The following is a 24,766-nucleotide window of genomic DNA, read 5'->3' as shown; positions in this document are numbered from 1 at the left end:
TTCTGAAGTAAAGTCACGGACTTGAAAGGTTAACTCTGCTTTCTGTCCACAGATGCTGCCAGACTGCTGAGCTTTTCCAACATTGTTTTCAACTTTTTCCAACTTTTGTTTCTGATTTCCAGCACCCGCAGTTTGGATTTTCTTTTAATTGATGGAAAAAGAGTCTGTCATCAGCAAAAGGGTAAATGTTATTCCCGAAAGCCAAGTAATTGCAGAATTCATTGTAGAAATTGCAAAAGCCTTGATGAACTAGTTGCCAAATCGTGTGTCTTAGAACAGACATCAATTCGGAGGAAAAAGAACATTAGACCAATTCTAAACACCTTACCTTTTGGCCCTTGACATTTTGTTTTAATGGCTGGAGAGTCTTTTTGTTGTAACTTTTACCACTCAATTTAATTTTGGGCACATTTGGATTGCTACTTTTTGCTCCTGAGACACATGTAGTTAGTTCAGGAAAACTGTCCATTGAAGTCTGCAAAACCGAACAAATTTATAAAATAGTTACTATACAGAAAGAAACTACTGTGTAATGGAGATGAGTGAGTACGGAGTTCACATGGATAAGGAAAGCCATCATTTCAATTAGGACAACATCAAGATCCCAGGACAGGCCAAACGGAGACAAGCACAGGAATTTCTAAAGGCTTGGTTCTCCACCAAGGCCATCAATAAACACGTAGAATTAGACCCTCTATACACACTAATGTGAAGAAAATCCAGAAATGAGGTGGCCAATTCCAACAGACTCCAGAGTTTAAATAACAGGCAGGAAAACACAAGAGTGCTTCAGCAGAGGCCGCACAGATGATGTTACCCAGCAGGGTAATGAAATCTGAAAACTAATGAACCAGCTCGGCAAGCGAACTAACCACAGCATCCACAACTCGAGCTACAAATCTACTCAAGAACCATAGAATGAAGCTACTTCGCCCTTCGGGTCATTGCGGTGCTTCTGTAAGAACAATCTCAGCCTGTCCCACTCTATTTCAGCGCATAGCCCTGCCGATCCTTTCTCTTTAGATGAAGATCTAATTTCCTTCCAAAAGCCAAACTGAACCTACCTTCACCACACTCTTCAGCATGGTGTTCCAGGTCCTGATCACTCAATTCATAAAGCTTCCTCCCCCCTACCAACCAAACCCGCCCCTGATCTTTTGCCAGTCATTTTAAAGCAATGTCATTGCGTTCTCAATCTTGCCTCAAACAGGAACACATCCTAACCATCTACACTGTTCAGATCCTTTATGATTTGAATACTTGTTGCTGTAATCTCTCATTGTTATCGAAATCCCTCAAGTTTGGAACTGTTCTTGTTAAACTTTTGTGAACCCTCTACTGTGCTATACTACTGCCCAGGTTTGGACAAAATATTCCAGTTGAAGCTGAATGAATTTTTTAAAAAAAGATTTTTGTATTTTTTTGCTTCTGCTTATAAAGTTCAGGATCCCATTGCCTTATTAACCACATTCTAAAACTGTCTTATCACCTGCAATGATATAAGCACACATGCCACACCACATACACCCTTTAAAATTCTCTCTCTTATACTCATTCTTCCTACCAAAATAAATCACTTCTTACTTTGTGCATTAAGTTTCACTTCCTACTTGCCTGCCCAAGTCTTCTTTAAATCTACCACAATCTTGATCAAAATGCAAAAAATTTTCAAGGTTTGAGCCATGTGTAAAGTTTGAACTTGAGTTCTACATCTCAAGTCAAGGTTAACAATGTATCAAAAATAACACTGGTATTTCAGAGGAATCTCACTATATGCTGTTACCCAAGTCTGATGAACAATAATTCACCACTCTACATGGTCATTCAGCCAACTTTGTGTTCTTGTTGCCACTGTCCCTTTTATTTAGTAGCTTCTTTCTTGACATGGATATCGGGGGATGATCACTAAGTTAAGCAGATAACATGAAAATTGGTGTTGTTGTAAATAGCAAGGAGTAAAACCATAGTCTAAAAGATGATTTAGATGGGCAGATTTGGCAGATCAATGGTAAATGGAATTTAATCCTCCAAGTATAAGGTAATGCATTTTAGGAGGACAAGTCAAGGGAATACAATAGAATGCTAGGACTCTAACGTCACAACACGGAGATAGACAGTGAAACGAAATTAGCCTTTTTACCTCTGTATTCACAACACAATAAAACTAAACCTTTCGTAAACCCTCAATAGTTACTTCAATAGTTCCTAACCAGACATCTGAATAATCAATTCCAGACTTCGCAAATAATGAATTCCAAACATCATTCTGTATTTCAAACAAGAGATGTCAACTCATTAACGATACAATAACTTTAGCAGAGAAATAAATTAAACAAGGTAATCTAATTAATGTCTGTGCTTTAAACCAAACCATTCGCTTTCAGCTCCCATTCACATAAGAAACACCATTAAGGGATAAGTAAGAGAGAATAATAGAACTGGCCAGATTACTTAAATGTCTTTCCAACTGCATGGTTTCACAGTCATAGATGTGCACTCCTTGGTTGCTTTTCTGGAGACATTGATCAGGGTGACCTTTCAGTACACTCAGGTAAAGGCAGCAATATTTCAAAAATTCAGTTTTCTACTCTTTGGGTTTTCAAAAGCTAGTAAAGGAGGTTAAGCAGGGAGCTTTCAAAACTTCATTCTGTGTTGTCAGCAGCCAACCTCTTCTCGCCAGAAAGCATAGATCAAAAAACAACTTGACCTACAGCCTCGATAACAAAGTGTGAAGCTGGAGGAACACAGCAGGCCAAGCAGCATCTCAGGAGCACAAAAGCTGACGTTTCGGGCCTAGACCCTTCTTCAGAGAGGGGAATGGGGAGAGGGTTCTGGAATAAATAGGGAGAGGGGGGGAGGCGGATCGAAGGTGGAGAGAAAAGAAGATAGGTGGAGAGGTACAAGAGAGTTGCAGTGGGAAAGAGAATTTTAACCTCACTGCGAAGCCTCCTCCAGGGATGCCTAACCTGAAGAAGTTACCCTCAGGACCAACCTCAGGGAATCTCTCTCCCACTGCAACTCTCTTGTACCTCTCCACCTATCTTCTTTCTCTCCATCTTCGGTCCGCCTCCCCCTCTCTCCCTATTTATTCCAGAACACTCTGCCCATCCCCCTCTCTGATGAAGGGTCTAGGCCCGAAACGTCAGCTTTTGTGCTCCTGAGATGCTGCTTGGCCTGCTGTGTTCATCCAGCTTCACACTTTGTTATCTTGGATTCTCCAGCATCTGCAGTTCCCATTATCACTTCACCTACGGCCTCATCCTGATGAAATTGACTGTCTTTTCCTGAGGCTTGATTCACCATTTACCGTTTACTCGAGTACAAGGTCTTTTTCAAACTTGTGAGGACCATTTCCTCAGTAATAACCAATTCTTCTATCTGTTTTAACACAATGCTCTTTCTGGGGTTGCCGTATCTGAAGGAACCCCTTTAAGTGAGGAATCAGTCTGCAAATAACCTGCGGGTTTGTTCTCTCAAACTAACAAAAGCTTGTTTGGTCTATTCTTTTCCTTTTAAAGTCAGAAGTCACACAACTGACTCAAGGTTATAGCCCAACACGTTTATTTGAAATCACAAGCTTTCAGGGCGCTGCTCCCTCGTCAAGGGAAGGCTTCAGTGCAGTGTTCTGAAAACTGGTGATTTCAAATAAACTTGTTGGGCTATAACCTGGTGTTGTGTGACTTCTGACTTTGTTCACCCCAGTCCAACACTGGCACTTCAACATCATGGCTTTTCCTTTCACCACTGTTTCCTAAAGGCCACAAGTCATCTTCAGTTCGTAATTCCCAGTCCACAGCTCCAAAAATTGTTAAAAGAATAAAAGTAATGAAAAATCAGTTTGGGTTCTAACACCAGAAAGTATAAAGAAGTGTATGGGGTTACGGTGTTAGGTTTTATTGGTAAAGGGATTGAGTTCCGGAGCCGCGATGTCATGCTGCAACTGTACAAAGCGCTAGTGCGGCGTCATTTGGAATATTGCGTGCAGTTCTGGTCGCCCCATTACAGGAAGGATGTGGAAGCATTGGAAAAGGTGCAGAGGAGACTTACCAGGATGTGGCCTGGTCTGGAGCGCAGGGCCTATGAAGAAAGGCTGAGGGACTTGGGTCTCTTCTCATTGGAGAGAAGGAGGCTAAGAGGGGATTTAACAGAGACATACAAGATGATCAGAGGATTAGATTGGGTGGACAGCGAGAGTCTTTTTCCGCGTATGATGACTTCAGCTTGTACAAGGGGGCATAGCTACAAATTGAGGGGTGATAGATTTAAGACAGATGTCACAGGCAGGTTCTTTACTCAGAGAATGGTAAGGGCGTGGAACGCCCTGCCTGCCAATGTAGTTAACTCAGCCACATTAGGGACATTTAAACAGTCCTTGGATAAGCATATGGATGATGATGGGATAGTGTAGCGGGAGGGGCTTAGATTAGTTCACAGGCCGGCACAACATCGAGGGCCGATGGGCCTGTTCTGCGCTGTATTGTTTTTTGTTCTATGTTCTATGTCCTTAGATCCTCGAAAACAGCAGGACCAGATAGATCAGATTAGATTAGATTCCCTACAGTGTGGAAATAGGCCCCTCGGCCCAACAAGTCCACACTGCCCCTTGAAGCATCCCACCCAGACCCATGCCCCTATAGCCCACACAGCCCTGAACACTACAGACAATTTAGTATGGCCAATCCACCTAGCCTGCACATCTTTGGACTGTGGGAGGAAACCAGAGCACCCGGAGGAAATCCACGCAGACACTGGCAGAATGAGTTGGTTATCCATAAATATGGAAAATGTGCCTTTATTGGTCAAAGCACTAAATACTAGAGCAAGGAGGTTATGATGGAATTGTATATAATGTTACTTAGACCACAGCTGGAGGACTAAATGCAGTCCTCCATTGATCTGGCTGCACTGGAGAGGTACACAGAACATTTATTAGGCTGTTGCCTGGGCTGAAGCATTCTTCCTATTAAGACAGACTAGATAAGATGACGTTGCTTTTCATAGGGCAGAGAAGGCTAAGGCGTGGGGGATGTGATTGAGGTGCACAACATTCTGAGGAGCACAGTAGGACCGCAAGAATCATTTCCCCCGATAGGGGTCAATAACCAGGAGGCACCAATTTAAGGGAAGTAGCAGAAAGTTAAAGGCTATTTTAGTAAACATTTCTTCACTTAGAAGTTTGGGGATCTATTGAACTAGCTGCACAAGAAGGGTGATGAAGGAACCCTCAGCATTGTAGTAGTATTTAGATAAAGACTTGAAAGCCATAACATACAAGATCAAGTACTGGAAAACCTTTACAACGGACTTCAACTTTCCTGTTATGTGGCAGCTCATCAAACGTCTTTTGAAAACCATGTGCTCATATCAACTTCATCATGCTCAATGTTCTCAGTATGTGATCATAAAATGCAATCAAATTGATTGATCTTAACAAGTTTATGTCAACTTTCCTAAAGTAATTCACATTAGTCTAAGTAACTGTTAATTTTGTTCCAGATTATTGATGGAGAATCGTAAGATTAATGCCAGTGACGCTGCAATTTCCACTTCTCCTTCCCTCAGTACCTTGGATGCATCACAGCCATCCTCCTGATTCATTACCTTTAAGTGAAGCTAACTTTCCTCAGACCTCTTTCTTTTTAATTCATTGACAGGATGTGGCCATCGCTGGCAGGGCCAGCATTTATTGCCAATCCTTAGTAGCCTTTGAGGTGGTACTGATGGTGAGCTGCCTTCTTGAGCCACTGTAATCTATTTGGTACAGATGTGTTCACATGCTGCAGGGGAGCAAGCTCCAGGATTTTGACCTTGCAATAATGAAGGAATGGCAAAATATTTCCCAGAAGCGGGTTGAGTAGTTTGGAGGGACTTTGTAGGTGATGTTCCAAATATTTGTTGTCCTTGGTCCTTCCAGATGGTAGTGTCATGTGATTAGAAGGTTCTGTTTAATGAGTGTGGTGAATTTCTCCAGAAAGATTGTAACAATAATCAAAGCTATTACAGCCAAGTTAGTTTAACTTCGGTAGCAGGGAAAATCTTGGAAACAACTATTCAGGACAGAATTAAATACATGGGTAAAGGTGGGTTGATTAGGAAGAGTCAGCATGGATTTCCAAATGAGCAAGTGTAATTATTGCAGTTTTTTTTGAACAGGTAACAGAAACAGTTGATGAGGGTAACACATTTTATACGGTATATGAATTTCCAGAGGGAATTTGATGCAGTACCTCACAAGAGACTTGAGCAAAGTTGTAGGTCATGCTGTAAAAGGGCTATTGGCAATATGGAAACAAAATTGGCCCAGGTGATACAAACAGACAGAATTGGCCAACAGATATATTTTGGGCTGAAGCAACGCTCACAGTGGAGTTCCCCAGGGGTCGGTGGTGAGAAAGTTACATTTCCTGACATATATTAACGACCTGGATCTTGGTTATCAGGGGGTAGTTTCAAAGTTTGCAGATGACACTAAATTTAGACGAACTGTAAATTGTGAGGATGGTGTAGAACTCCAAATTGAGTTGGTGGAGTGGGTGGATAGACAGCAAGTAAGCTTCAATGCACAGAAGTGTGAGGTGACGCACTCTGGTCGGAAGAACACAAAGACAATAGCGGGTATCATTCCAAACAGGGTGCAGGAGAGAGGGATCTTAGAGTATATTGCACAGATCACTGAAGGTGGCAAGACAGTTGGAGAGTGCAGTCAGTAAAGCTACTGTGTTCTTGGCTTTGTTAATCGGGCTATAAAGTACAAAACCAATGAGATGGTGTTAAACTTGTGCAAGACACTGGTTAGACCTCAGCTGGAGTACTGCGTACAGTTGTGTGCACTATATTATAGGAAACATACACATCCACTGGAGAAAGTGCCGAAGCAATTTACTGCAATGGTTCCAGGTAGGAGGAACTTCAGCTCTGAGGATAAATTGAAGTTGTTAGGAGAGTCCTCCTTGGAGAAGAGGCTGAAAGGAGCTCTGAATGAGGTTTCCAAAATCATAATTGGGCTGAACAGAGTAGATAGGGTGAAGCTATTTCCACTTGTAAAAGTAAGAAAGATGAGAGGGCATGGATTTAAAATAATTTGCAACTAAAGCAACGGTCATGTGAAAAAAACCCACTGGTGCAGTGATATATCAGGGTACAGAATGTACTGCCTGCAAAAGTGGTGCAGGCATATTCATTTTAGTTATTCAAGAGTGCACTGGATATTTTTTTTAGAAAGTATTGATGTCAAGGGATATGGTATGCAGGTTTCCTTGCTCACATTTGACCTAATGCCATGAAAGTCCACAGGTTCCTGAATCAATGCTGAAGATTCCTAGGTCAGCTCCTTCCCAATCGTATATCATTGTTGCTCAACCTCTTCTGGGTCTGTCCTGGTAGTGGGACAAAACAGAGTGCGTGTGATCATGTTGTCTGGGACATTGCTTACCATGAATAAGACTAGTTTAAGCTGATGCTTAACTTGTCTGTAGAAAACTTCCCAATTGTGGTAAGAGCCCCCAAATATTGGTAAGACTTTGCAGGGTCAACAGTGCCATACTTGTCATTGTCATTTCTGGTGCCTTAGTCAATGCCAGGTGATCTGCCCAGTTTTGTTGCTTTTTTCCTTTCTACCAGTTGATATAACTGAGCAATAGCTCAGCAAGTAAATGATTTTGATAGGGCATTTCAGAAGGAGTCAAGTGTCATCCATATTGCTGTGATTCTGGAACATTATGTAGGCAAGACTGGATGAGCACAGCAGTTTCCTTCTTAACTGATATTAGTCATTATTAGATGTTTAATTACTAATTTTTCAGTTTCAACTTCTACCATGTGTGTGGCAGGATTTGAATTCGGGTCACTAGAACATTACCTGGGTCTCTGGATTACCAGTCTAATGACAAAGCTACTAGGACATCACCTTCCCTCAAACCCAAAAAGATGTACGAAGGGTATATAGGCCATACCACCCAAAAATTGATAGATCATACCAAAAAGCATATTCACTTAGCTGTTTGCAACATGGGACTGACCACTCCTAATTGCACTTGCAGAACGTGCAATATTGGAGCTCTGGAACTAAGCAATATTCATTGTACAATCCAGACTGTATGAAGAATTACACTTGCAACAGTATGGCACAATTGTATATCCTGAAAATTGTATATTTTAATACAAAGGGCCCTATTATTTATAGACAGTAAGAACATGTGCAAGCACTGCAATTGCTTCAACTCAATAAAACAGCTGAAAGAATTCACTCCATCATTTTTTAGGCAATATTCTGAACAATCAGAATCAATCTTCCCATTTTAAACTCCAAATAAAAACTGGTAATTAATAGTCAAGCATCATTAGATGTCCCAAATTAATATATATATTGCAAGTTTGGTCAAAAAGATAAAAGGAAGCATGTGTTAGGTTTAGGAAAGTGAAATCAAACAAGGGCGTTGAGGAATATAAAGGAAGCAGGAAAAAACTTCAACAAAAAAAAATTAAAAGGGCTAGAAGGAGTGACATTACATTCCTGGCAAGTAGGATTAAGAAGAATCTAAAGGCATTTCATACATTTTTCAGAAGAATGACAGCAATTAGGGAAAAGGGTAGATCCACTCAAGGACAAAGAAGGGAATTAATGCATGGAGCCAGAGGAAGTAGGCGAGATCCTTTAAGAGTAGTTTGCATTGGTAAGCACCAAGGTGAAGGACATGCATGATGCTAAGATGATGGAAGGGTATGTGACCATATTGGCACTGTTGATATTGAGGAGATAACATTGGGTGTCTTGAAAAACATTAAGGAAGATAAATCCCCAAAGGCTGATTGGATCTATCCCAGGGTACTGAAGGAGGCAAGTTAAGAGATTGGTGGATCTTGACTGAAATCTTTATCTCCTCTTTAACCACGAGTGAGGTCCCAGAGACTGGAGAATAATCAACATTGTTCCTTTGATTAAGAAGGACAACAAGGATAATTTAGGAAATTATAGGCTGATGAGCCTTAAGTCAGTCATAGGGAAATTACAGAAGATTCTTAGGGACAGGATTTACTTGCATCTGGAAAAGAATGGGCATATTAGGGATATTTAGCATGGTTTTATGCAGGGGATAACTTGTTTCGGAAACTTGATTTTTGAGTAAGTGATGAAGATAATTGATGAGGGTATGGCAGTGGATATTGTCTGAACAGACTTAACAAAAGCACTTGACAAGGTCTGTCGTGGTAGACTGGTCCAGAAGATTAAGTCATAAGGGATCTATAGTATGTTGGATGCAACATTGGCTTGGCCATAAGAGATAGAGGGTTTTTCTGACTGGAGGTATGTGACCAGTGACGTTCTATGAGGATCAGTACTGGTACCTGGTGTTCTGGATAGCGAGGAAGGTTATCAAAGGATAAAGCAAGATAAAGATTAGTTGGAAAAATGGGCAGAGAAATGGCAGATGGAGTTTAAATCCAGGCAAGAGTGACGTCATGCATTTTGAGAGGTCAGACACAGGAGGAAAGTATACACTTAATGGCCAAATGATTTGAAACATTGATACAGAGAGATCTTGGGGTTCAAGACCATAGCTCCCTGAAAGTGGCAACATGAGTGAATAAGATGGTAAAGAAGGCATACAGCATGCTTGCCTTCATCACTGGGGCACTGAGTTGTCAAATCATGTTGCAGCTTTACAAGACTTTTGTTATGGCACATTTGGAGTATTGTGTGGGTCTGGTCCCTACACTATAGGAAGGATGTGGAAGCTTTGAAGAGAGTACAATAAGGATCACCAGGATGTTGCCTGGATCGGAGTTTATCAGCTATAAGGAGGGATTGGACAATTTGGATTGTTTTCACTAGACTATCAGAGGCTGAGGGGCAACCTGACACAAGTATATAAAATTATGAGGGGCATGGATAGAGTGGATAGCTGCAGCCTCCTTCCCAGGTGAAAACGTCAAATATTAGTAGGCATAGGTTTAAGATGAGAGGGGAAATGTTTAAGGGAGATATGCAGGAATGCGTTTTTACACAGAGGGCGGTAGATGCCTGGGGAGATGGTAGAAGCAGATAAGAAAGAAAAGTTTAAGAGGCATTTGGGCAAATGCAGGAAATAAAGCAATACGACCGTGTGTGTAGATGGGATTAGTTTAGAATGGCATCATTGTTGGCATGAACATAGTAGGCTGAAGGGCCTGTTCCTGTTCTGTGCTGTTCTATTAATTGCAATGCCTCTGCCAGAGTCCACTTGCCAATCAATCAGTACTCTCCTCTCTCTCAGCACAAATATCCCCTTATCAATATTCTGCCGATTGCAAAATATGTCTTTTTTCAGCAAGTAATACAATTATACCAGTAGCACAAAAGAAACTTCAAAAGGTATTGAAGCTACCTTCTGACTAGCCCACACAATTTCCACAATTTATCAGGGAATACGGAGACACAGATGTTTGTTTTTACTGAGTGTATAGAAGCAAAGGAAGGTCATTTTACTGTGTCTCCCAAGAAACTGCAACTGTTCACAACTGGGTGGCACCAAAAACAGAAAACTGATAATTAGTCATTTTTATCTGACAGCACATTTAAATAAATCAGTGAAGTTCTATTTACCATTAAAACAATTTTTTAAAAAAAAGTCAATGGTAATCACTGAGACAAGACCTTCAGATTACACAAGAGCCTTAGGAGAGCTTCTCAGGAAAAAAAACACTTCATTATCACATGATCTAAGTATTCTGCATCAACTATTCCATTATTGAAGTAAAGCCTCTCAACGTTCCTTTGCCCAGTTCCACAAAATATTCGTACATCCTTCTATCCCATTCCACTTCTTTTGCAATAAATTGTGAACATTTTGTTGTTTACAATTAAAACAGTGGTGATAACGTACTTCTCCAAATATCAATCGTTATTTCTGCAGAATACTTATAATTATAAAAATCAGGTTAAATTGCTGTGCAACTCGATCCCTGCAATTCTCAAACTGCAACTTGAAAGCTTAATTAATTTAAGCATAGACTTAAGTATTGTACTGCCATAGAATATCAAATTGATGTTGCATGATAAACGAAATGTAATGTGATGAAACTAATTTCTTCAAATGAAAACATATTTTATCCTTCCGATTCCAGTAGATGAACAGTAGCACTACTAGTCATGACATTACAATCCACTGTTCCCAAACACTATCGGGATCAGTAAGTAACTAACCAGCTTTTTGTACGAAACAATATTTTTATGTGGATGCTGCAGCTTTATGCTGAAAAACAGTATTTTAAACAGTAGCAAGTACAGTTTTAATAAAGATTCTTACCTTGAGTGCTGGCTCCAGTGGGAACTTGGAAATCATTCTTTTCTTGTTCTCATTCAGCATGCTATCAATTTTCCTCATGTGTGGCAAATACATTTCGTCTAAAAAGCAAAGTATTGAAATTCAAAAGCCATTTTCACGAACATTGAAGTTCTATCTAGTACATTCCACAACAGTAAACATAAATCATCAATGTTCTTGACAGTGAAGAAGCAAACACATGATCACCTTGTAAAGGCTACTCAGTTCATTAATCTCACCCCAGAATCACAGAATTGCTTCAATGCAGAAGGAAGCCATTTGGCCTATCACACCTAACGCTCTGAATGAGCTTTGTGACTGTGCTATTCTCCTGCCTGTTCCCCATAAGCTATGAATATTTTTTCTATTTGAAATATGAGATAATGTTCTCCTGAATGCCTCAACTGCACCCGCTTCCAACTCCAGGTAGTGCATTCTAAACCATCTATTTCTACTAAACCATTCTACTTGCTATGTGAGAAAGATTTTCTCACATCAAATATTCCTCCTTTGCCAATTATCTTATATATGTGTCTTCTCATTCTTGATCCTTTTTGAAATGGAAGATGGTGTGGGGACAGTTTCTCCTTATTTACTTTTCCCAGACCCTCATCATCTTCAAAGCTTCTATCAAAGTTTTCAATCTATAATTTAGTATATTGCTGCTCTTTAAGGTTCTTGCAAAGATCTGTAGCTCAGTTTGTGGATGAGGTTGTTGCCTTGCTCACCGAGCTAGCTGGTTACTGTGCAGACGTTTCATCACCACTCTAGGTAACATCATCAGCACAGCCTCCAATGAAGCGACATTGTTCTACTCTACTTGGTATTTATATGATCTGGTCTGTTAAGTTAGGTTGGGTCATTTTTGGTTCTGTTCTGCATGGGTTTGCATATGGGGTCTAATTGCACTTTTGTTAATTGAATAACAGAATGAAGACCAGGCCTCTAGGAATTCCCGTGCATGTCAGTGACTAGTCTAGCTCAAGCCAACCACAGACATGCATGGGAACTCCTAAAGGCCTGGTTTTCAGCCCATAATGTAATCAAAAAACACATGGAATTAGACCCCAGAAACAAACCCATGCAGAACAGAGCCAGAACCCAGTGTCTGTGTGAGTTTCCTCCAGGTGCTCCTACAGCCCAAACACATGCAAGTTATATGGACTGGCCATGCTAAATCACCTACAGTCTCCAGAGATGCGTAGATTAGGTGGATTCAATGGGCTGAATGGCCTGCTTCTGCATTGTAGAGATTTTATGATCCTACACGGAGGTTACAGCCAAATGTAGGTAGATCAAGTGAATGGGTAAAACTCTGACAGAAGTACAGTAACATAAGAAAATGTGAACATGTTCACTATGGCTGAAGAATTTAGGAGGGTATTACTTTACATGGAGAATGACTGTGGAGTTCTCAGGTGCAGAAGGATTTGAGTTCAAAAGGTTAATATGCAGGTACAGCATATAATTAATGGATACTGTCTTTTATTACAACAGGAATTAAACATAAAAGTAATGATGTAATGCTACAGTTATACAGGATATTGGTGAGGCCATTTGTCAAAGACTGTGTACAGTTTTGGTCTATTTTTTGAGGAAGAACAAAATGTATTGGAGGCTTTTCAGAGAAGGTTTATTCGATTCTATCTGGAATGAGTGGTTGTCTTGAAGACAGGGTGGGGACAGGTTGGATTTGTTTTCACTGGAGTTTAAGAGAGTGAGGAGTGCAAGTAACATAGCCAGCTTTATGGATGATACAAAAATAGGTGGGGAGGCAAGTGGGGAGGAAGACACATACTCTGCAAAGTGATGTAGGCATGTTAAATGTCTCAACAAAAATCTTGGCAGACAGAATATAACGTAGGAAAGATCTGAGGTTATGTACTTTGGTAAGAAGAATAGAAGAGCTGATTATTATTTAAATCGGGAAGGTCTGCACAAAACTGCAGCACAGAAGACTGAGGGGCCTCGTGTACAAATATCTATCATTCAAGTTCAGCATGTAAAAATGCAAAGGCAAATCGACTTTTGGCTTTTATTACAAAAGGAATGAAGTATAAAAATAAGCAGATTTTGCAGAAACTATACAAGACACCAGTCGGTCCACAATTGGAACACTGAACAGTTCTGCGCCCCTTATTCAGCAAAGATATATACTGGCATTGGAGGCAACTCAGAGGAAGTCGATTGTGAATATGGAGGGATTTTCTTATGAGAAGAGGTTGAGGATGGGAGTAATAGTGTTGCAAGATTACCACGCTCATCATGTTTTAAAATCCATCAGGAAGGTTTGCTGCTATCATCCTCTTTCTTGATCGTATTTAATGGAGCCTGTTTGGTCTGCTATGGTACAGAAAAAAAAAGCTGGAAGACTAACAAGTAGTAGCTCTTATTTTAAGCACAGTGAATTTTATTGGCAAATAGTTACACGTTACATTGGTAATAACAGACACTGAAACAGAGGCAGTCTTCAATGCTAGATCTGATTCCTTGATGATCCAAAGCTGCTCTCTCACCAAAGTCCACGTGACATTATCAGATTGGGCAATATTTAATTCACTCCTCAGCAATAACCTGTTCATACCCTTACACTTATATACAACTTCTTACCTCAAGTATTTTTCCTATTATTAGCATCATACATCTGTATAGATGGTTACATTTACCACAAATATATCTTTCCTCTATTCCTTCCACCCGCAAAAATAATTAAGGCTGTCTGGAGGATCCTCTATTGCCTGTTGACTATGCTCTGTTCTTGATGGTGAAGTCCGTAAATCCCTTTAAAGTGGAGGCCTCTCTTGGATTGTTCTTTGCTGAGGAAGTCTTTTCTGCTGCTGAAATAACCAATTGCTCCATTCTACAACCTAAAGGAATTATCAAATTATTTATTTTTCACAGTGTCATTGTTTAGAGCCTTTTTTTATCCCCCTTTGTGGCAGGAACATGGTCGTTGAATCAGGCAGTTTCTTCTGAACAATATTCAATATTCAGGTAATTTTTGTGTCCTGAATCTGAGAAAATTGGTTGTCCTATCTCAAAGGCTGGTCTTCTTGACCTTGCCTGAGGCGCAGTGACCCTCAGGTTGAATTCACCACCAGTTGCCTCTGATCAAGCAGTGAACCTGCACAGCTGACTGCCTCAGCTGTTCAGTTTCTGGAGGCCAACTTTTTTATGCAGGGTGGTGAGTGTATGGAATAAGCTGCTAGAGGAACTGGTGGGGGTTGGTACAATTACAACATTTAAAAGGCATCTAGATGGGTTTATGAGTAGGAAGGGTTTAAGAGGGATATGGGCCAAACTTGTTGGCATATGGAACTAGGTTAATTTAGGACAAAGTTGATAGATGAGGGAAGGGCTGTAGATGTCATATACATGGACTTCAGTAAGGCGTTTGATAAGGTTCCGCATGGTGGACTGATGGAGACAGAACTGGCTGGACAATAGGAGACAGAGAGTTGTAGTGGAAAGGACTTTCTTAATATGGAGAACTGTGACCAGTGGTGGTCCACAGGGAACTGTGTTGGGACCACTGTTGTTTGTGATATACATAAATAATCTGGAGGAAGGTATAGATGGTCTGATTAACAAGTTTGCAGATGACACTAAGATTGGTGGAGTAGCAGACAGTGAAGGGGACAGGTGGAGAATGCAGCAGAATATAGATAGATTGGACAGTTCGGTGGCGAAACGGCAGATGGAGTTCAATCCAGTCAAATGCAAGGTGATGCATTTTGGAAGATCCAATTCAAGAGTGAACTATACAGTAAATGGAAAAGCCCTGGAAAAAATTGATGCATGGAGAGATCTGGGTGTTCAGATCCATTGTACCCTGAAGGTGTCAATGCAGGTTGATAGAGTGGTCAAGAAGGCATATGGCATGATTTCATTCATCGGGCGGGGTCTTTAGTACAAGACTTGGCAGGTCATGTTGCAGTGGTATTGCTCTTTGGTTCGGCCACATTTGGAACACTGTACAGTTCTGGTTGCCACATGACCAAAAGGATGTGGATGCTTTGGGGAGGGTGCAGAGGAGGTTCACCAGGAGGTTGCCTGGTGTAAAGGGCGATAGCTATGAAGAGAGGTTGAGTAGATTAGGACTATTTAGAAAGATGGAGATTGAGGGGGGGACCTGATTGAGGTCTACAAAATCATGAGAGGTATAGACCGGGAGAACAGCAGGAAGCTTTTTTCCCTCCCGCCACAGTGGGGGTCTCAATTACTAGGGGTCATGATTTCAAGGTGAGGGGGGAGAAGTTTAAGGGAGATATGTATGGAAAGTTCTTTACACAGAGGGTGGTGGGTGCCTGGAATGCGTTGCCAGCGGAGGTGGTAGAGGCAGGTGGTGTTAGTGTCATTTAAGATGTATCTAGACAGGCACATGAATGGGCAGGGAGCAGAGGGATACAGATCCCTGGAAAATAGGTGACAGGTTTAGATAGATGATCTGGATCGACGCAGGCTTGGAGGGCCAAAAGGCCTGTTCCTGTGCTGTAATTTGCTTTGTCCTTTGATATCTGGTCAGCATGAACGAGTTGGACCGAAGGGTCAGTTTCCATGTTGTACATCTCTGTGACTCTGTCGAATAAGACAGTGACGCTACGGTCCTTTGGGACTATGTCAAATACAAGCATGCGAGGATTGATTTTTGTTCTTGCATGATCAAAGAAATTATGGATTCTTCCTGGGAAATACAGTTACAAAACATTCTGCTGAAACTTGTATATTCTCTGCACCTGACATCAGGCAGAGTCTGTCATCACTATTTGTTCCCCAGCTGTACTGCAGTCTGAATTACGTCAGTTCAGAATTCATTAATAAACTCATGTGGAGTTTTCTGCTCATTTTTTTTTATCCTTTGTGTTGCCAGTAAGCTTTGCTGGTTCTTGCAGTCTGAATTTTCTTCTGTGCCAACAAGAGCGGAAAACATCTCTGCCAACCCTATGTAATCAAAGGTTTTCATTTTACTAACAGTGCAGAATGATATTTTAATACCATCTCAACACATCATCTTCATTTAAGTTCTGTCAGGCATCTAAGAGATGCACAAAATCTTCAGTTGGTGTCCCTTGACTCGTTGTTCAGTAATCAAAATTTCTTTGACCTGTTGTTCCCCAAATGAGCGTTCTATTGGCTGTTCCTTGAAAAGTGCTTTCTTTATTTTAACTAATTTGACTTCTTCATCCATTTAAACATGATTGAGGTCAAGGCATGCATTCCTGCTTAAGCGTGAGAATTCTTGATTGCAACGTACATACATATTCTCAACTATCTCATATGCACCCCTGATGTTGCACTGCTGTATATAGTGCTTCCTCAATCATGGTATATAACTGATAATATAGTGATGCCCCATATCAATCTTAAAACTAGTGAGATGCCCACCGACATGAATATTCTTCTTGCCAAAAACTAGAACTGAATCACCTTTTCCCCCTAGGAATACCTTCGGCTTTTGTTCTGTTGTAGGTTGTTCTGCGTATTGACTTATTTGAGAGAGTAGCCATTTGTCTTCTTATTGCTCTCTGATTTTGTCCTACTTTGATTTTCCATTGTGTAACTTATTGTTTCCTAAATAAAAGCAACTTTAAAATAAAAGTAGATGGCCCTTTCTGTCCTTGTGAGGTCTCCTTGCTGCACAGCGCTGACATTGACTTTTGTTACCTGCCCTACTCTCTGAAAAGGATTCTCATCTGCGTTTAGGATTTTTATATCTTAGGAACTGAATAGACTCGACTGATTTCCTATGATACGGTCAACATTTTGCACGTAGACTAATCTGTTTCGCTTCGGGACTTCAGTTAACTCACCATCTGAATGATTTAGTCTAAAGTGAAATCTCCTGGTAAAATAAATCATAAAGAATAAATATGACTAAGATTTATAAGCAATTCCAACAATAACTGACATTTATGAGTTCTGACTTTACTCATATGGTTTCCTCAAAATGGCTGAGATCATTAATGAAGTTAAAACAATTGTCAAAGACTTGCAGAACCTGATAAAGTGTTTCTTCTTTTATGGTGAACTGTAAGGCTATCAGGTATGGTCTCAGTTGAATACAAAAATCTACTGACATGCTCAGCAGCTAATTTAGCATTTAGTTTGGAAGGAATTATGTAATTTAAGAACAATTTTCTCCAAAATTTCAAATTATATGTTATATTTGGCTGCTACCAAGCAATGCTTTATTGGAGGTTTTTTCCACATTTTTGCAGCCAAAATGGGCGTTTCCCACCTTTGGCCAATAAATGAAGTGATTTCCATTTTTTGCATTGCCTCTCTAGATGAATCCTGCTAAGCCTGGCCTAATAAATGATTCCTTTCCCCTTAGCAGCTTCGCTGAATGAATCCTGTTGCATATTATTTTAATAAAGAGTCCCATTATCTTAACAGCTTTACTGAACAATTCCAGCTTTGTGCAACTCTATCCCTGTTCTATAATGGATTTTCCTGGCTGATTCCTGCTGTGTGCAGTGCTACTCATAATTCATGGTGCTTTATGCTTTTTTGTCTAAATGACTCCCACCAATTGTGGTTTGAAAAATAAAAGTGCTACCGGTCTGAACCACCATCTAAATAAGAGATGTCCTGCCTTTTCCACAGCTTCAATGGTTTTCTAATGGTCTTCTTACCTTGATTTTGCTTGCTTAGGCTTCTAAATTTGTCCATTTTATGGTCTTAATTCTGGCTTTGTAACATTTCTAGGTCTGCAAACTCACTGTAAATGGTATCTGTGGACCTCGATTTTCCTTAAAATAGCCATATATGTGAACTCTTCAACGCTTTGGTTATTTATAACTTTGCCAGCCTGTAGATGGTGCTTTTATTTTAAAAGTATTCCCTTGGCAGTTACTCAGAGTCTCTGATGTTCTCTTTTGCTGAGCCACAACTCAGACTGCTCCCAGATTATAGGCACCCAATGAAATCTGTAATTTTCTTGGTGCGATTAATATTTCAATTAGATTTCCTGGCTTACAATCACTGCTGCATGTTCCTTACCAGGTTTGGAATGCTTTTTATTATCACCCATACATTCTGCCTTGTACAATTTTGCTGTAAGGTTCTCTTCTACAGGTTGTTGAATGATCTGCTCTTTCACAATCTGCTCTAGTAGTCTTCTTAAACTGGTGTTTGAAGAGCCTTCAGATCACAATAGTTGCCAGCATCTGCATGTTGCAGCTAAATACAATCCATGCCCCTAGGCCATTCTGTTGCCACCACTTTTTTGGTAGAGATCTACAAGGCCTAACAGCCTAATAAGAGGCTATTGTCTAAAACAAACTGTAGTTTATTACATGATAGAAACCAGGGTACAAGTTTCCGCGCTGCAACTTACATTACGGAGACTGAGGAGATCCAATGCTCCCTGCCTGACTTCAGACGATATCATAGTACTGGGCTGAGGGCATAAGGGACTCTTTCGCATTAACCCTTTCAGACTCCTCTGCCATTATGTAGTTTCGGAGAGGGGGTTTTGGCAATTGGAGTGATGTGAGACACACAAAAATATTCATGCTTACAGCCATTATGACACGACAACTAGATATTGCATCACGACAGAAATAAAGACTACATGCAGCAAACAGGGACATTCTTATGCTTGTACATCAAACGGACCATATCGTAGTGACATCACAAACTAGAAACCTGCTTTTACAGCAACACTACATTACAACAGCTATACAATGTACAACACAGTCTGTCTTTGATACACAACAGAGTTGACTGATATCGGCCAATATCATACAAGTAAAATTCTTCACTGGAGCGTAAAATCCTATTGGAGTATAACTCAGCAACACAATCAATTTGTCAATGTACACAGTATTACATCACTAGAAGATTCTTAACACAAATTCTCAATCTAGCCTGTGGAATTTGAGTGGGACAGTATACAGGCGTCCCATTCCCTTCAGTTAATGTAAATTAGAATCAACTCAGCCGAATCTGCGGTTTCACCTAAAAGAGCGCCAAACATGTCTGTCCAGCTAGAATTAAAAAATAGTAAGACAGGCAGTGGTAAAGAGGCTAATGGACAAGCAAAGGAAATACAGACATCAGGCAAGGATAAGATACAAAATGACTGTAGAATTATTTGCTTTGACAAGATTTTGATTGTCAAGGATAACTTCTCTTTATTCTATGAAGATAGCAGAGCACTGATTAATGTTGTCAAGTGAAAACCAAAGTCATCAATAAGCATTAATATTTACCGTTACTTTGTTCTGACGCTTCAATCATGTCTGGATCCAAGGCTGTACTCACGAGTAGTTCCACATAGTTTTTAAATGTCTCTTTCATTGTTCTGGTATTCAGGAAGCGAGCTACATATGGCGTTGTTAAAGGGCGTTCTAAAATACAAATAAGTATGTATGTAGTACTAAAGCAGCAATTCTGTCAGCATGCATTCAAACAGCTAATACTAACTCGTTTTCGGCTCAAATGTATCAGCAATGAATTCAGATTATTTTTTGCAAATACACAAATTTCTACAGTATAACTGACAATATCAAATTCTGATATCAAGAAACCACATGGGACTTGTTTTAAGTCAATGAAATATCCGGCCCATTCTTCAGCAATCTGATTATTGCCCAATTTAAAAATGGTAACCTTTCACAAAAGCATTCAGTTGTATACAAATGGAGAGTAGGATTGCCATGGTTGATTTCATTAATATAGAACAATACAGCACATGAATGGGCCTTTCAGGCCACCATGTCTATGCTGACCATGATGTTATTATAAATTAATCCCATCTCCCAGCACATGGTCCTCATCCCTCTATTCTCTGGATGTTAATGTGTCTGTCTAAGTGCCTCTTGAACTTTGTGAATATTTCTGCTTCTGCCTCCCCCAGCACTGTGTTCCAGGCACCAACCACTCTGTGTGTAAAGAAAAACTTTCCCCCTCTCACCTTAAACCTAAGCCCCCTAATATTTGACATTTCGACCCTGGGAGAGAGACTCCAAATATCCATCCAATCTTGAACTCTGATCATCTAGCTTTTAAAAGACACTGTCAGGTGTGGATATACCTTCAAAGAGCTGCCACCAATCCATTTTTTTCCCCATTTTCTGCCTAATGCTGTTTTAATTAGCCTTCTCCCAATTCAACACTAAGTTAACTTATCCTTTATCACAACTATCTTAAAAACTTAAAAATTATGATCACTGAAAAGATTTCCCACTGAAACTTCGAACATATTCCCTAGTTAGACTATCTATATAATTGTTTCAAGAATCCTCCCTTGGATACACCTAATTCTGTCCCATCTCAGCCCCTGGCACTAAGGGAGTCCCAGTGAACATTGAGGAAATTAAAATCACACACTGCAGTGGCCCCGTTGTTTTTACATCTTTCCATGATTTACTTTTATATCTATTCTTCTGGCTATTGAGAAGCTGATAGTACAATTCCATCGTAAGTGATAGTGTCTTTCTTGTTCCTACATTCTACCCATATTGCTTCAATGGATGAGCTCTCCAAGATGTCCTCTCTTGTCACAGCTGTGACATTCTCCTTAATCAGTAATGCAACTTCCCCACCCCTTTTACATCCCTCTTTAACATGCCTGAAACATCTAAACCCTGCAACATTCAGTTAACAGTCTTGCCTTTTTCTCAAGCAAATTTCTGTGAGGGCTACCATTGTAGTTATTGTCTCACATACCAACTCAGGACCTAAACTCATTTGCCTTATGTGTTTTACTCCCTGCCTTAAACTAAATACACTTCAGACTACTAATCCTGCCATGTTCATTAATCTGCCCCTGCCTGTTCTTCCCACTGGACTTACTGATTTAGTCCTTCTCTTCTCTTAAAACACTCCAAATGTTGACCTAGAACATAGAACATAGAACAGTACAGCACAGAACAGGCCCTTCAGCCCACAATGTTGTGCCGACCATTGATCCTCACGTATGCACCCTCAAATTTCTGTGACCATATACATGTCCAGCAGTCTCTTAAATGACCCCAATGACCTTGCTTCCACAACTGCTGCTGGCAACGCATTCCATGCTCTCACAACTCTCTGCGTAAAGAACCTGCCTCTGACATCCCCTCTATACTTTCCACCAACCAGCTTAAAACTATGACCCCTCGTGCTAGCCATTTCTGCCCTGGGAAATAGTCTCTGGCTATCAACTCTATCTATGCCTCTCATTATCTTGTATACCTCAATTAGGTCCCCTCTCCTCCTCCTTTTCTCCAATGAAAAGAGACTGAGCTCAGTCAACCTCTCTTCATAAGATAAGCCCTCCAGTCCAGGCAGCATCCTGGTAAACCTCCTCTGAACCCTCTCCAAAGCATCCACATCTTTCCTATAATAGGGCGCCCAGAACTGGACGCAGTATTCCAAGTGCGGTCTAACCAAAGTTTTATACAGCTGCAACAAGATCTCACGACTCTTAAACTCAATCCCCCTGTTAATGAAAGCCAAAACACCATATGCTTTCTTAACAACCCTGTCCACTTGGGTGGCCATTTTAAGGGATCTATGTATCTGCACACCAAGATCCCTCTGTTCCTCCACGCTGCCAAGAATCCTATCCTTAATCCTGTACTCAGCTTTCAAATTCGACCTTCCAAAATGCATCACCTCGCATTTATCCAGGTTGAACTCCATCTGCCACCTCTCAGCCCATCTCTGCATCCTGTCAATGTCCCGCTGCAGCCTACAACAGCCCTCTACACTGTCAACGACACCTCCGACCTTTGTGTCGTCTGCAAACTTGCTGACCCATCCTTCAATTCCCTCGTCCAAGTCATTAATAAAAATTACAAACAGTAGAGGCCCAAGGACAGAGCCCTGTGGAACTCCACTCACCACTGACTTCCAGGCAGAATATTTTCCTTCTACTACCACTCGCTGTCTTCTGTTGGCCAGCCAATTCTGTATCCAAGCAGCTAAGTTCCCCTGTATCCCATTCCTCCTGACCTTCTGAATGAGCCTACCATGGGGAACCTTATCAAATGCCTTACTGAAGTCCATATACACCACATCCACAGCTCGACCCTCATCAACTTTTCTAGTCACATCCTCAAAAAACTCGATAAGGTTTGTAAGGCATGACCTACCCCTCACAAAGCCGTGTTGACTGTATTTGATCAAGCCATACTCTTCCAGATGATCATAAATCTTATCCCTCAGAATCCTTTCTAACACCTTGCAGACGACAGACGTGAGACTTACCGGTCTATAATTGCTGGGGATTTCCCTATTTCCTTTCTTGAAGAGAGGAATTACATTTGCCTCTCTCCAGTCCTCAGGTACAACTCCAGTGGAGAGCGAGGATGCAAAGATCTTCGCAAGTGGCGAAGCAATTGCATTTCTCGCTTCCCAAAGCAGCCGAGGACAAATCTGATCCGGGCCTGGCGACTTGTCAATCTTAATGTTTGACAAAATTTTCAGCACATCAGCTTCGTCTATCTCTATCCATTCCAGCATGCACACCTGCTCTTCAAAGGTTTCATTCACTACAAAGTTCGTTTCTTTCGTAAAGACAGAAGCAAAAAACTCATTTAGGGCTTCCCCTACCTCCTCAGGCTCCACACACAAGTTCCCTATGCTATCCCTGATCGGCCCTACTCTTTCTTTGACCATTCTCTTATTCCTCACGCAAGTGTAAAATGCCTTTGTGTTTTCCCGGATTCCTTCTGCCAAGCCTTTCTCGTGCCCCCTCCTGGCTCTCCTCAGACCATTTTTGAGCTCCTTCCTTGCCTGCATGTAATCCTCTCTAGCTGAACTTGACCCTAGCTTCCTCCACCTTATGTAAGCTACCTTCTTCCTTTTCACTAGAAGCTCCACTGCTCTCGTCATCCAAGGTTCCTTAATCTTACCCCTTCTTGCCTGTCTCAGAGGGACATATTTACTCATCACTCCCAACAACTGTTCCTTAAACCGTCTCCACATGTCTATAGTTCCCTTACCATGGAACAACTGCTCCCAGTCCATGCTTCCTAACTCATGTCTAATTGCATCATAGTTTCCTCTTCCCCAATTAAATATCCTCCCATTCTGCCTAATCCTCTCCTTCTCCATAGCTATGTAGAGTGTGAGGCAGTTATGGTCACTATCACCAAAATGCTCTCCCACCACAAGATCTGATACCTGCCCCGGCTCGTTTCCGAGCACCAAGTCGAGAATAGCCTCTCCCCTCGTCGGCCTGTCAACGTACTGCGTTAGGAAACCCTCCTGAACACACCTTACAAAAACAGCTCCATTCAAATCTTCTGCTCGAAGGAGGTTCCAATCAATATTAGGAAAGTTAAAGTCACCCATTACAACAACCCTACTGCGTGCACACTTTTCCAAAATCTGTCGACCTATGCTTTCTTCAATCTCCCTGCTGCTATTGGGGGGCCTGTAGTAAACCCCTAACGAGGTGACTACTCCCTTGCTGTTCCTAATTTCCACCCATACTGACTCAGTAGGCAGATCTTCCTCGACAAAGGAAGCTTCTGTAGCTGTGATACCCTCTCTGATTAGTAGTGCTACACCCCCTCCTCTTTTTCCCCCCCTCCCTATTCTTTAAATGTTCTAAACCCTGGAACATCCAGCAACCATTCCTGCCCATGAGAAACCCATGTCTCTGTTATGGCCACAACATCATAGCACCAGGTACTGATCCATGCTCTAAGTTCATCACTTTTATTCCTGATACTCCTTGCATTAAAGCAAACACACTTTAACCGATCCCTTGGTTCCTTCCCAGGAAAATCCTTCCCACGAGCTGGTCTACCTCTTGCTACTGCCTCACCTGCATCAACGCTCACCTCTGGTATACAGCTCAGGTTCCCACCCCCCTGCCATACTAGTTTAAACCCTCTCGAACTACTCGAGCAAACCTTCCACCCAGGACATTGGTCCCCTTCCAGTTCAGATGCAACCCGTCCTTCTTGTACAGGTCCCACCTTCCCCAGAAGGCATCCCAATTATCAACATATCTGAAGCCCTCCCTCCTACACCAGCTGCGTAGCCACGTGTTCAGCTGCGCCCGCTCCCTGTTCCTTACCTCGCTATCTCGTGGCACCGGTAGTAAACCAGAGAACACTACTCTGTTCGTCCTGCTCTGCAGCTTCCATCCTAACTCCCTGAAATCACTTTTTATATCCTCAAACCTATTTCTGGCTATATCATTTGTGCCAATATGTAACACGATTTCTGGCTGTTCGCCCTCCCCTTTTAGAACTTTATACACCCGATCGGAGACGTCCTATTGTTCTGATTCTCAATCCTATGCCACATTACTTTTAACCCACCCCTCCTGAGTAGTATTATTACAATAATAAGGATTGCAGGTGTATGAAATGACAAAGTTGTGTGTTATGGAAGAGCTAATTAAAGAAAATGTTTTATTTTAAGATACATCAATTGAAAACATCAAGCTAGCTTCTGATTTTGTCAGCATTAATTTGCATATTTGTAATGCCTGGAGTTTTCAGTCACAGCTAAGC

The 24,766-nt window shown here is 41.2% G+C and overlaps 1 protein-coding gene across 2 annotated transcripts in view; it reads right to left on the bottom strand.

Annotated features, from left to right (window-relative positions):
• Positions 1-24,766, bottom strand: part of qser1 (glutamine and serine rich 1) — a 139,263-nt gene that overhangs the window by 6,000 nt on the left and 108,497 nt on the right. For both annotated transcript variants that reach the window (XM_048545815.2, XM_048545817.2), the window contains 3 exons: positions 19,520-19,657; positions 11,286-11,383; positions 329-475 (listed from right to left, as the gene is read on the bottom strand). In XM_048545815.2, coding sequence (XP_048401772.1) covers positions 329-475; positions 11,286-11,383; positions 19,520-19,657 — 383 coding nt within the window. The remainder of the gene's footprint in view (positions 1-328; positions 476-11,285; positions 11,384-19,519; positions 19,658-24,766) is intronic.

The sequence above is a fragment of the Stegostoma tigrinum genome, chromosome 17 (assembly GCF_030684315.1).
Source record: "Stegostoma tigrinum isolate sSteTig4 chromosome 17, sSteTig4.hap1, whole genome shotgun sequence".
In the NCBI taxonomy this organism is placed as follows: domain Eukaryota; kingdom Metazoa; phylum Chordata; class Chondrichthyes; order Orectolobiformes; family Stegostomatidae; genus Stegostoma; species Stegostoma tigrinum.
This window is presented reverse-complemented; position numbering and strand designations above follow the sequence as displayed.